The sequence below is a fragment of the Trichechus manatus genome, unplaced genomic scaffold, assembly GCF_000243295.1.
Source record: "Trichechus manatus latirostris isolate Lorelei unplaced genomic scaffold, TriManLat1.0 scaffold00068, whole genome shotgun sequence".
Classification (NCBI taxonomy): domain Eukaryota; kingdom Metazoa; phylum Chordata; class Mammalia; order Sirenia; family Trichechidae; genus Trichechus; species Trichechus manatus.
In genome coordinates, this window is record NW_004444004.1 from 14,006,302 (window position 1) to 14,018,973 (window position 12,672).

A 12,672-nucleotide genomic window follows, 5' to 3' on the forward strand; every position below is an offset into this window, starting at 1 on the left:
CATCCTACTTTGCTGAGTGGCGTCTGGGGTCTTAAAAACTTGCAAGTGGCCATCTAAGATGCATCAGTTGGTCCCAATCACCTGGAGTAAAGGTGAATGAAGAACACCAAAGACACAAGGAAAGTGGTGCCCGGCTACCACCAATGACCGCCCTGACAGGGAACACAACAGAGTCAATGCCGGAGCAGCAGAAAGGTGGGGTGCAGAACACAAATTCTAATAAGAAGACTAGACTTAATGGTCTGACTGAGACTGGAGGTACCCCAGAAAGCATGGCCCCTGGATTCTCTATCAGCCCAGAACTAAAATAATTTCTGAGGCCAACTCTTCAGACAGGGATTGGACTGGACTGTGGGACATAAAGTGATACTCGTGAGGCGTGTGCCTCTTAGTTCAAGCAGATACAAGACACCAAAGGGGCAGCTTCTGTCCGGAGGTGAGATGGGAAGGCAGAGAGGGTTAGGAGCTGGTTGAATGGACATGGGGAATCAAGGGTGGAAAGGAGGAGTGTGCTGTTGGAGTATGGGTTGAGCAATTAGGGCCACATAATGATGTACGTATAATTTTTGTATGGGAGACTAACTTGAAATGTAAACTACATTTAAACTACAACAATTAAAAAAAAAAAAAAGAACTTGGCTGCTAACCAAAATGTCGGCAGTTCAAATCCACCAGCCGCTCCTTGGAAACTCGATGCGGCTCCTTGGAAACTCTGTCCTATAGGGTCACTATGAGTCAGAATTGACTCGATGGCAACGGCTTTGGTTTTTTTAGTGGGCAAAATAAAGGCAAACACTAATATCATTTACTTCCTTTCAAAATTCCTAAGAAGTTAATTCAGTGTCAGAAGTTTAATTTCTCAAAACTCATAGCTATTTAGTAAAGCTAATGAACACACTTAACTTCATATTTGAGTGCTATTTGATATTTATTGACACCAATACAAAACAAGCTAAGACTAAAAGTTGCTATTTAACAGGAACAAATATTGGTGACGGTTCCTTCTTGCAGAGGGTATGCACTCAGATCATGAGACCTAAGATAAAACAAAGACTGGATTGTCAAGAATCAAACAAGGGCTAGATTTTACCTATTAATATTAAAAACTGCTAAAGGAAAACTGAGATGTTTAAAAATATTCTTTATGCTGAGCTCACATAAACAATCAAAACACTCAAACTAATTCTAACATTTTAGGACATAGGATATAGATACAACATGACTATTTAAATTTATGCATCAGGAAAAATCTGTTACATCCGTCACCATACTTGTACTATAATTACATGCTTGTTGCTTCCACACTATACAAATTCAGCAGTTATCGCCAACAACACAACATAACTAAATCTGAACAAGACTTCAAACTGACTCTGCTCCACTCAAATTAAGAAAGTTCAACTCAGGACTAACAGAACCTTTTGATTTGAGATCAGGTTCTCTTATTTGCTCGTGTCATACACAATTAAGTCCTCACTTGACATTTCTAACCTGCAAACTGCAATGCATGTCACCTCCCTCATCTTTTCTGACACTATAAAATGAATTTTTAGAAACGGCATAAACAATGAAATTGTACTTCAGTTCTGAACCTGCAATCTGATTCTTGCTTTGACGCAAAACATACTCCTCTTCAGTGTACCCCACCAGCACTGCGACTCCCTTTCTCTCTATTCCTTTGCCCTGAAGGCACTTCTGGATTGCTTAATTCGTGCTCTTTGGCTGCCTAGACAGTCAGGACACCTAAGGCCATGTGGATTTATCACTCCTCTCCCCCTTCTTTTCTATGGCTAATAGCACTTTCCTGCTTTTTTTCTATTGCTGGATCTGCAGACTTGGTGCTGTCATCAGGGGGACAGAGTCGATTTCGGCTTCGAGCTCCTGGTTGGTAAAGCTGCATCGCTGGACGATCCTAAAGTGAAATGAAATGTGTTAATGTTACAACATTGCTACTAAGCTTTTACGTAGGCTTTTCGGAATATTGTATTTGTATTAATATATACCAAAAACAACTCATCCAAGATCAAAAATGTGAGAGCATGGCACGACAGTAAGTGTTGATGGTTAATTTGCTTTCAACGGCCTTTCCTGTATATCCAAAGAAAAGCAATCATTTCATAAGTATTACTTGATATGCTTAAATTTTTGAGAAATCTATTATCTACTTTTCTTAACCATCTCAAAATGAACTGAATCAGCTTGAAATTTTTTAACTCAGAAACCACGACCATTGACTATCTCTCCTCCCGATCAGTAAACTGACTTTAAAATGCACCACCACATACAAAAATTTTTAGGAGTAAGAACAGTAACAAAGAATGCGAACTCTTAAGTGCAGACCTTCCTAAAGTTATGAGTTCAGACTCCATGTAATTGGTCACAAAAACATGATTTGTATTCAGATATAACAATGTGACACCCAGTTTGAGGCTCTCTAGGTGGCACTTTAGACCCCAGATTCATAAATAAGCTTCAATGAAGTAATCATACATCACTCAGTTCAAGTAATACATTTGGTTTATGACAATATGATCCTGGGAAACCGAACTGTATAGGCCATTTTTAGAATTCAATAAAAAAAGTGCATGAACCTTCCTTAACCCCTCTCTCTCTGATTTATGAAAGTTAGCCTTAAAACGTTACTGTTAATTGAATAATTCTAGCAATTGAATTACTGAATTAAATGAAATACTGAAACAGATGAGAATCCTGTATAGAGATTTAAAAAGTTGATGATGGGGTTCCCACTGTGCAAAGATGGGACAATTTAAACATGAACAATAATAACTTTCAAATTGGAACACACCAAATATTTCTAAGTCCATGAGTTCTTAAAGACTAAACAAACAAACAAATAAACAATACAAAACTCATTGATAACCCCTAGAAGTTGCCGGAACACCAACTCACTACTCCGAACACTGGTAAATAAAGGGAAAGAATCAAGTGTTTATCTTGCCTTTCTTGTACAAACTGCATTTCAGGCTAACCGAGTAAATGATGAGGGATAATTCTTTTTTATAGAAGAACATCACCTAATGCAGAAGGAAAGGCAGAATGTCACCATTTTGCAACCCCTAATGAAATAATGAATCTAGGCAAAATCATTAGGAGAAAGGTTGATAAACACATTTATAATACATGGATCAGGACTACAATACCTGGACCTACCGATCAATTGTTTTTTCAACTTTTTATCATGAAAAATTTTAAATCTATAGTAATATTGCAAAAATTAAGCATTGAATACTCATATACTTTTAACTGTTAACATTCTGCCACATTTGCTTTTTCTCTAATATACACACAGTTATTATTACACAATTATTATTACAAAATCACTTGAGAATAAGTTACAGACATCATAACCCTTCATCCCTAAATACTTCTGCTTGTACTGCCTAAGAACAAGGACATTCTATTATGTAACCACAACACAATTGGTATTGATTATCCTAACATCACACACACACACACAAAAACAAACCCGGATATTATGTTTCCTAATGTGATGCAATAAGAAATACACAGTACCACCTATGAAATATTCTTGCCAAAAAACTGAATCTGAATATATTCAAGCCTCTAGATCAGAGGCCACCTGTTTTTGTAAATAAAATTTGACTGGCACACAGCCATACTCATTCACTGAAGTATTATCTATGGGTGCTTTTGTGCAGAGTTGACTAGGCATAACAGAGACCATATGGCTCACAAAATCAAAAATATTTACCACCTCGCAGTTTGCAGAAAAAGTTTGCTGACGCCTGCCCTAGATATTACTACCAGTTTTAAAGGAACACAGAAGATAGAGGAACATGTTAAACAACATCAAAGGGATGCAATTAGCCAAGCCAGAACATGAGAAGCTCTACAGAACAAATTGGTTTCTGCAACAAATAAATGGTAGGAAAACAAAAGAATTAAGGGGACTTGTTTAGATTAAGAGATTTAAGAGACATTTCAAGCAAATACAGTTTGTTTGTGAACCTTGTATAAAAAAGATGTTAATGAGACAACTGGGAAATTCTCAACACTGACTAGATATGATATTAAGTAATTATTGTTAATTTTTTTGGTGTGAAAATGCTACTAGGGTTATATTATTAAGAAAAAGTCTTTATCTCTTATATTGAAGTATTTAAGGAAGAAATTATATGTTTAGGATCTGCTCTAAGATAATCCAGTGAGAGCAGGGGTGGAGTAGAGTAGAACCAAGGTTGACCATGAGTTGATGATTGTTGAAGCCTGGTGATGGGTACATGGGAGTTCATCATACTATCCTCTATATTCCACTTTTGTGTACGTTTGTAATTTTCACAGTAAGTTAAAAAAAAAAAGTCAAGACTGAAAAAAGAAAAAGTTTCAGACAGTTAAAGTTCCTCTTTAAAAATTCTAAAGTATACAATGAGGTAGCCCTTTCCTTTACACTTGCAGGAAAAGAAAAGTCTTCACGAAAATAAACAAGTTTAAAGAAGAGCAGCACACCTTGTTTCTTATGCGATCTCTCTTAACCACTTCCTCTTTTTTTTCAGTTTTTTCTGAGTTGCCTATTGATTCTGTACTTTCATTCTTCTTTCCTTTATCCCTAAGTGCTTCTTTCTCTTTTTTCATTTCTTCTTCCTTTCTTTTAAAAGCCTTCTCTTTATCATAGCGCTCCTTCTGCCTACGGCGTTCTTCTTCTTGCCGCTTCAGTCTCTCTCTCTCCCGAAGTATGCGTTCTTGATCTCGGTCATAATCTCTTTCTCTCTCCCTGTAGTCTCTGCTACTTTCATCTTCAGGTCTGCATGAAAAACAAACGTGAGAATGAACCCTCAAAGATCCTGTAATCACAAATGCAGGAAGACCGATTCTGACTTGGCCACTGCAATGAGGTTACACTTTTGGAGTGGAGTAAAAACTACTAGTGTTTAAAAAAACAACAAAAAACTAAAACCACTCCCCCAGACTAAGATACTAGAATATTTGAAACCTTTCCTCCTCATGCCCCCTGCCCCTGATAAAATAAAAAACAAACCTGTTGCCATCATGTCGATTCCGATTCATAGTGACCTAGTAAAACAGTTTATCTTAATTCAGGTCCAGGTCCAGGACGTAACAGCAAAACTAGCACCTAGAAACATGTCTAACTCAAACATACCAAACAGCCCTCAACTACTGACCTCTTTGGCTTTTCATCTTTAAGTTCACTATCAGAACGCTTGGTCAAAGTACAACTCTGCCCACTGGCTCTTTCGTCATTCAGATTCTCTTTGTCCAATTTCCTGGGCTTTTCTCTTTTGTCCAATTCTTTTTCGTCTCCTTTTTCTGGCTTCTTAAGCAACTTTAAAGAGAATAAGTTTGTTTTTATTTTGAAGGGTACGACTTTGCTTCTTTCTCAATCAAAGAAAACAATATACTAAATATTTAAAATTTAGACTACCGAAGGCCCCCTATATCTGAAGGTGCTCTTAAACTTTCAGGTGAACAATTAGTGCACAAGAATAGTAATGTACTAAAAGAATGCTATTAATGTGAAAGTGTTATCCACGCAAATGGAGTGGCTTAATCACTTTGTGGCAATAGGATCAAGACTCCTTTGGGTTTAAGCAGGTCGACCTTAAAGTGAACCAATGCACCCTTCCAAGTCTGTCTTCTGTAGCAAATCAGCATGTCAATAAACCTTAATGTGAAAATATACCACAAATTTAAAATGCTAGGAAGGTCAGTCACGTTTGACTGTTTTTATTTAGTACTTGGAGTGACAAATACCTTAGTCACTAAAGGAGAGATCCATTGCAGAAATAATTTTGCCTTGAGCCTGAGAATAATATATTTTCCTTATGATGGAAGAATCATATTACCATTAGAGATGAGTAGCAAGAATTATTTGGCATTTGATTTAAAAATCCAAATGCCTTATACAACAGAATGGTGAAGTTCCATCTTTACTGAGTAGGAACTCTTCGCTCAATATTTTATATATATATATAGTATGTATATAAATATATATACAAGTGGTTTATAAAGTCCAAATTGCTAGCAAGACAGCTTCTTTCTCCATCCACTGCTACAAATCTCTCTACAATACCATCAAGTGTTGGGATATTAGAGAGATTTTAGGCAAAATAGAAGAATTTCAAGTCTCAGAGTGAAGGCAACATACAAGTTGCCAAGCCAAAGGCAAAGCACCATAAAAGACTTAAGCATGAAGTACTGAAGCACACAGACAGCCACCGCAAATGGTGAGCCCCAACTGAACACTAAGTAGCACTAGTGTATCAGAGTGAGGATACCATGTGCAGGTTTCATTGGAAGTGTTCTTATTTCTCTAATGAACATCTTTATCAGAAACTAAGATGTTCATTACTCTAATAAGAACATTAATGAATGTCTCTAGCATGGCTGGCTCTACCTTCTGTCTTGGTAATAATTAGGGATAGCAAGTCAAGTCACTAGTGGCATGGCAGACAAAGATTGCTGGAAGGAATTAAGATGGGAACCACTACCCCCTCAAGCCCCTTATCACCAATAATGTGCCCATAAAGACTCAGGGAACCCTAGCCATATAAACTGCTGAATTTTCAGGAAGTAAAAGAGGGAGACCGTGCCACCGTCTCTGTGAGATTTTCTCTGACTCTTTCCGAAGTACTAGGGAATCAATTCCCCAGGAAGTTCGTCAGAGCAAGGGCTGCCCAAGCCGTGGCCCTAGAAGGAAAGCAGAGAGGTTGGGATCTTTCTACAAGTTTTCCTCTTCCTAAATGCAATGTATAAACTGGAATCTTCTGCTCACAGATTCCCAGCTAGATGAAAGATAACATGGGAATCACGTGAGAGGGGAAGGCACATAATGCAGGATATTTATCTCTAGTACTCCCAGTAGGCAGCCAGTTACGAGAGGCATGTAAGAAGATGAGAAAGAGCTATTTAAGCACAGTCGTCCTCTGGCTGTATATTGTTGAAGCTTCTGGGAACACAGCAGAGCATGAGGAAGTCACCTGGGCCTCCTTTTGTAGCAGGTGTGTAAATAGCTCAGCTTTTAAAAAGACCCAAGTCAGTTTGAAGGGGTTTTCTACAGGTAAAACTACAACCACCACCAAAAGGACTTATTAACTAAGACCTGTGTGTGTGACATGATACTAGGTGCTCAGTATCATGTACTTGGTCCTTACATTTTTCTGATTCACAGCTTGTAACAGAAACCTGTGTACCTGAAGACAGTGGAAAACAAACAGATGAGGCAACTTCATGTATCAAATATGAAGGAAAAGCTGAATAAAACCCATAATTAATGCCAGCCAGCCCTAAGCCCTTATTTACTATGAATTGAGAGAATAGTAATCCAAAAATTGAACACTTTCCATGATAAAAATAATACGGATCTACACTGAAGAACTGATCAACATCATGTAAACTACTTAATTCTTTTAAAAGGTCTTAAATTTTAAAAATACTTAGTAGTGTAGGAAAGTTTTTTATTGGTTCACTTCCCTACCCCCCCCCCAAAAAAAAACAAAAGAAATCTATATTTACACCAACACAAGATGCATGCATATTTAAAGAAGTAGATACATGCAATTTTCAGGAACATGGAGTCTGCTTAATTTATTCTCCTACCTTAATCTTTGGTTCATCCTTTAACTTGTCCCTTTCTGGAACTCTGTCTATCTTCTTTAGCTTTTCTATATCTTTCCTTTTTCGTTTCTCTTCTTCTTTCCATTTTCTCCTCTCTTCTTCTCTTTGTCTTTTTCTTTCTATTTCTCGCCTCCTTCTTTCTTCTCTCTTTTCTTCTCTCATTCTCTAGAAAGAAACAAACACAAGCCTTCAAACAAGACATTCATCACCAAAAACTTAACCAATCCTGAAGGCATGGTGGGCACCCACTAAACTGGATCATCTTTCCTTCCTACTTTCTACCTCTTTAGCCCGACACCACCCCATTCAGAATATGAAAGAGAATGAAGACCAGGGGCTGCTGGTATCAGAGTCTCCCACTGCTGCCTTGCTACATTACCAGCTTTTAGAATATCAAGAGAGTGTCTCTGGGACAAGCTAAGGACTCTCCAGGTTTGCAGAGTGAATCCCTGGTCCAACAACCAGAGCGAAGGAGAGGGCCAGAGCATGAGACCAATGGGTCAAATCTTTAAGGAACGATGGTGGAAAAGCAGCTATTTTTCCTACAGGCCCCCAACACTATGAAAATGTTCATAGAATGTGAATCAATGAAATAAAAAGTATTGAGAGAACTATAAAATCAAAAGGTTTACCTGCTTGTTTTTCAGGAAGCTCAAAAGTGGGGTTGTCTTTTTAGCTACATAAATGTAAACAGATTATTAATAATACTTATCAACCCCTAGAAAGGATTCCATTTTCTGACATTCCCTGCCACCCACCCAAGGTGGGAAAACTACACCCCTTAAACAGAAAGTTCACAACCACATTATCTGAGGTTTTACAGTATTCTATTTCAACTCTGCAGTCTAAAAATACTTTTAAAGAAGAAGTGAATAAATTCAAATTAAGACAATAAAACAATTTTTTAAGAGTAATTTCCAGTGTTGATGAGAATTAAGTGCAAAGGCGTTTTTTTTATTTTACTGATGGGAGTATAAATTCATTCAACTTTCTCTGGGACGAAATTGGGGGAGGAGGCTAAAATATCTAATCCTCTTGACCCTATAAATTCTACTTCTAGGAATTTATTCTAAGGAATAAATTTATCAGAGATGGGCTTGTACTATACAGCCATTAAAATTATTATTTAAGTGCACTTTTCAGTATTCTGAACAATGCTACCTAGCCTTGTATCTAGATTTTTGAACACATACTTCCTTAAGATAAATTCCTAAAAGTGGAAATCCTGGGCCAAAGACTATGCTCATATTTAGAGCTATTGGTATAATAGTGACAAATTACTACTAGAAACAACCAGAGCTTTGGATGAGTTCCTTCCAGTTAGAACCCTTGTGGAGAATTTACATTTCCACCCTAGATATACTGAATCAGAATCTACAGGTTAAACAAGATCCCCAGGTGATTCTATATATAATAATTTTGAGAACCACTGCTCTACTAGTGGTTCTCAGAATTGGTCCCTAACCAGCAGCATTAGCATCACCTGGGAAGCTGTAAGAAATGCAAATTCTCAGCAGGGGTTTGAACCAGAAAGAACCAGTTTGGAAGCCTGCAAACAACATCCAAGTTAGAATTTCTCAAAAGGATTTCAATTTTGCATAATTTTATTTTTTGCTATTTCAGGCCAAACATTTTGTAGGAATATTCTTATTACTAGAAAACATCAATCTATCTTCAAAGGCTTACCAATATATAAAGGTCCCATACTAGTCTTCAAAATTTTTACTTATGTTACATTTGTGTGGCTCTAAATAGGTCACAGAATTTTTTTTCCGCATCTTATCAATTCACTTCATAATCCTGTGCGGTAGGTAATATCTGCATTTTACAGTAGGAGAAACAGTCTCAGAGAAGTCATTTTCCCCTAGGTCACATAGCTAGCAAGTGATGAAAGTAGGAGTCAGAGCTCGGTATTCTGATGAAAAAGCCATTCCCCTAAACTCCTTTTGCCCACTTACCTATTAATTCTCTATTTTTTGCTTCTATTTCCTCTAGCAGTGTCTCTGGAGTAGATGTCATTTTCTCATTATCTGTTGCATAACTTTCCAAAAATTTTCTATACTCTGGATCTAAATGAGCAATTAAGGAAACAGAAAATGTAGCAGGCTTTAAACAAAGTAGGAAATATTATCTAGGATATTTTATTTATCAAAGAAGATAATTTTCTACTTCATGGAAGATTGAAAATAAGCCAAATCATACCCACACAAGATAGATTATTTAGGGCTTCACTGGTCATCACTCTCAGAATTTCTACCACTGGTACCCACTATGGAAGTCTGGTGTAAAAATGAGACACCACATATTATAACAGAACCACCAGGGATGTTACAGTTTGCTTTTATTTTCTGTTATTTTTTTCTTTTTAATCTGAAGCGAATATGACGTATTAAAATTTTAAGGAGCCATGGCGGTGTGGTAGTTAAGCGCTTGGCTGCTAACTGAAAAGTCACCAGTTTGAGCCCACCAGCTGCTCCGTGGAAGAAAGATGTGGCAATCTGCTTCTCTAAAGACTACAGCCTTGGAAACCCAATAGGGCAGTTCTACTCTGTCCTATAGGGTCACTATGAGTCAGAATCGACTCCGCAGAAATGGGATCTGTTAATCACGTTGTTAATCACACAGTTTGCTTTTAAGAGTCACTGCTCCTACTAATTCAGAGTCACACTTATGGGAGAACTGAAAAGTTATAGCTATGGGATTTTCTCAGAGTATCGTGTATAAATGTAAGCTATTCCTGTATGGGTATACCTCACTTTAAGTGAATCCAACTGTAGGATGATAGATCATTTTTATACAGCCTTTTTCACCATGATCTTGTAACTCCCCCCAAAATGATTGGGTGGGACTATGCAAATAAGGTGCTTGTAGCCCACCAAGGGGATTAGAAAGCTTGCTAATAATGCAACCTAACACGAGGATTGATCAGTTTTGCCATCTCTCTAGGCTTAAAATGAGCCATCTCAGAGGCAGAAAGAGGGGCCCTTACTACCATCAAGAAAGAAGAGCTGGCAGTGGAGTGCGTCCTTTGGACCCGGGGTCCTTGTGCTGATAACCTCCTAGACCCAGGAGACAGAGAGAACTGTAACACTGGAGAAGGCATGAGATGGTGACAGGCAGTGGCAAGAATGGCAGAGAAACAGCAGCAGCAGAACCAGGAGACTGGCGCAAGGCATGCTGCCCTATGGAGTGAGAGAGCTGAGTGCCTTCTGCCTTTTGGCAGGAGGCTTTCTGGCGGAGCGGGGTGTCTCCGGACACTTGTCGGCGGAGCTAGGCTTGCCGACCCACAGAGATAGAGAGCTGAGCACCTTTGGGCTGAAGTTTACTGGCAGAGTGGGGTGCCTCTGGGCACTTATCTACATAGCTAAAGGGCTCTGTAACACTTGCCCAAGCAGAGCAGAGGCCAGGCCTGAGCAGGGCCAAGAGCTGAGAGAGGAGCCTTGCACGGCCGAGAGGAGCTGAGAGAGATGTCCTGCACTGAAGAAGGGAGACTTTGCTTACATGCTTCCTGATCTTGATCCTGAGTTGTAGCCTGTTGTTCCTGAACCTGAAACTATAACCTGTTATTTCCCTAATAAACCCCATAATCGTGAGTATTGTCTATGAGTTCTGTGTGGTCACTGAAATGAATTATCGAACACAGCAGAGAAGTAAGAGTGCTGTGGGAGGGACAGCTGGTGTCAGAATTGGTAAAAAGGTTGGAGAGAGGAGGTATGTCTGATCTCTACTTCATAAGAATCAGCCTTGGAGAAGTTCCGGCAAAATGGGCCTCTAGGCAGAAGCACCGAGCTGTCCCTCTACAGCAAAGAACCGAAAAACTAAGCCAAACAGAGAATACAACAATCCTGAAACCCTAAAACATCAAATGAAGAGATAAAGAACTCAGCCAAGCACCAAATGGAGTGAGAAAACTGACAGAGAATGGAGAGCGAGGAGAGACTCATGCAGAGGTCCCCTACCAGCTAACGCAGCGCGGATCCACCATCTTGGACTCCTATCGGAGACCAGAAAACGGGTGTACGAGAAAGCAGCCTAACGGAGCGTCCAGTGGGAGACAAAACAACCAGTAATTTGCGGTGTGTGCTTTCCCAGCCCCAACCCCTCTTTGCCCTGGCTCGGCCTCCTCTGCTTCCCGCGGCCACGGTCTCTTGACTGGGAAGCACCGGCTGCTTGGATTCCACACACCCAGGCGGGCGGCTCTCTGGGTGCCATTTGTTGGCTGCTAGTGTTGCTTTTTTTTTCCTGCTTCTATTGATTTCTCACTTGCCTCTTGCCACCTCCCCCTCCTTTCACTCGAGTGCCTGGCTCCGAGCGCCACCTTTGCTTCTTCCTGAAGGGCTGCAGAGTGCTGGCAATTTGTGATATACACTTTCCCACTCTCCACCCTTCTTCACCCACACTCGGCCTCCTCTGCTTCCCGCGGACACAGTCTCTTTTCCAGAAACACCAGCCCGCACTAGCTGGCTCTCTGAGTGCCATTTGTTGGCTGCTGGTGTTGCCTTTTTTTTTTTCCCTTTGGATTTCTTGCTTGCCTCTCACCACCTCCCCCTCCTTTCGCTTGATTGCCTGGCTCCGTGCACCATCTTTGCTTTTTCCTGAGGGGCTGCGGAGCTCCATTCGAGTGTGGAGATGCTTCCTGGTCTGGGCTACTGCACTGGTGGGATCCCGGGGCTTTTGTTCATTTGTTCGTTTTGAATTGTTTGTTTTCTTTTCCTTTTCTTGAGTTGGGAGCCCTTTCTGGCCAGGCAATGCTGCGTGGCAAGGAACAACCCTTCAGCTTCCACAGACGTGCCGAGGGATCTCTGAGGGCATTTCTTTTTTTGTTTTTTTTTTTTTTCTGATTTCTTCGGGGGGGGCTTTCTTGTTCTTTTTTTTTTTAATTTGTTTTGTTTTCTTTTCCCTCTTTTTCCCTTTTTGTCTGTCTTCATTGCTCAGTTTCTCGTCTCTCTATATCTTCCTTCTCTTTCTGATCCCTGAATACCAGGCGTTGTATACCTCTACGCCTTCTAGCCAGGCTGTACTGCGACACCTGAGAGCAACTTCCCCAGACCTAATAGC

General features: G+C 39.7%; 1 protein-coding gene across 2 annotated transcripts in view; it reads right to left on the bottom strand.

The window, feature by feature from the left end:
• Positions 1 to 918: 918 nt before the first annotated feature.
• Positions 919 to 12,672, bottom strand: part of UPF3B (UPF3B regulator of nonsense mediated mRNA decay) — an 18,119-nt gene continuing 6,365 nt past the window's right edge. The window contains exons 5-11 of one of the 2 annotated variants that reach the window (XM_023734500.1): positions 9,573 to 9,683; positions 8,247 to 8,290; positions 7,597 to 7,779; positions 7,152 to 7,190; positions 5,163 to 5,323; positions 4,489 to 4,783; positions 919 to 3,035 (exon numbers count right to left, since the gene is read on the bottom strand). In XM_023734500.1, coding sequence (XP_023590268.1) covers positions 2,943 to 3,035; positions 4,489 to 4,783; positions 5,163 to 5,323; positions 7,152 to 7,190; positions 7,597 to 7,779; positions 8,247 to 8,290; positions 9,573 to 9,683 — 926 coding nt within the window. In that variant the 3' untranslated portion in view covers positions 919 to 2,942. The remainder of the gene's footprint in view (positions 3,036 to 4,488; positions 4,784 to 5,162; positions 5,324 to 7,151; positions 7,191 to 7,596; positions 7,780 to 8,246; positions 8,291 to 9,572; positions 9,684 to 12,672) is intronic. The other variant, XM_004379827.2, reaches the window with a different exon arrangement.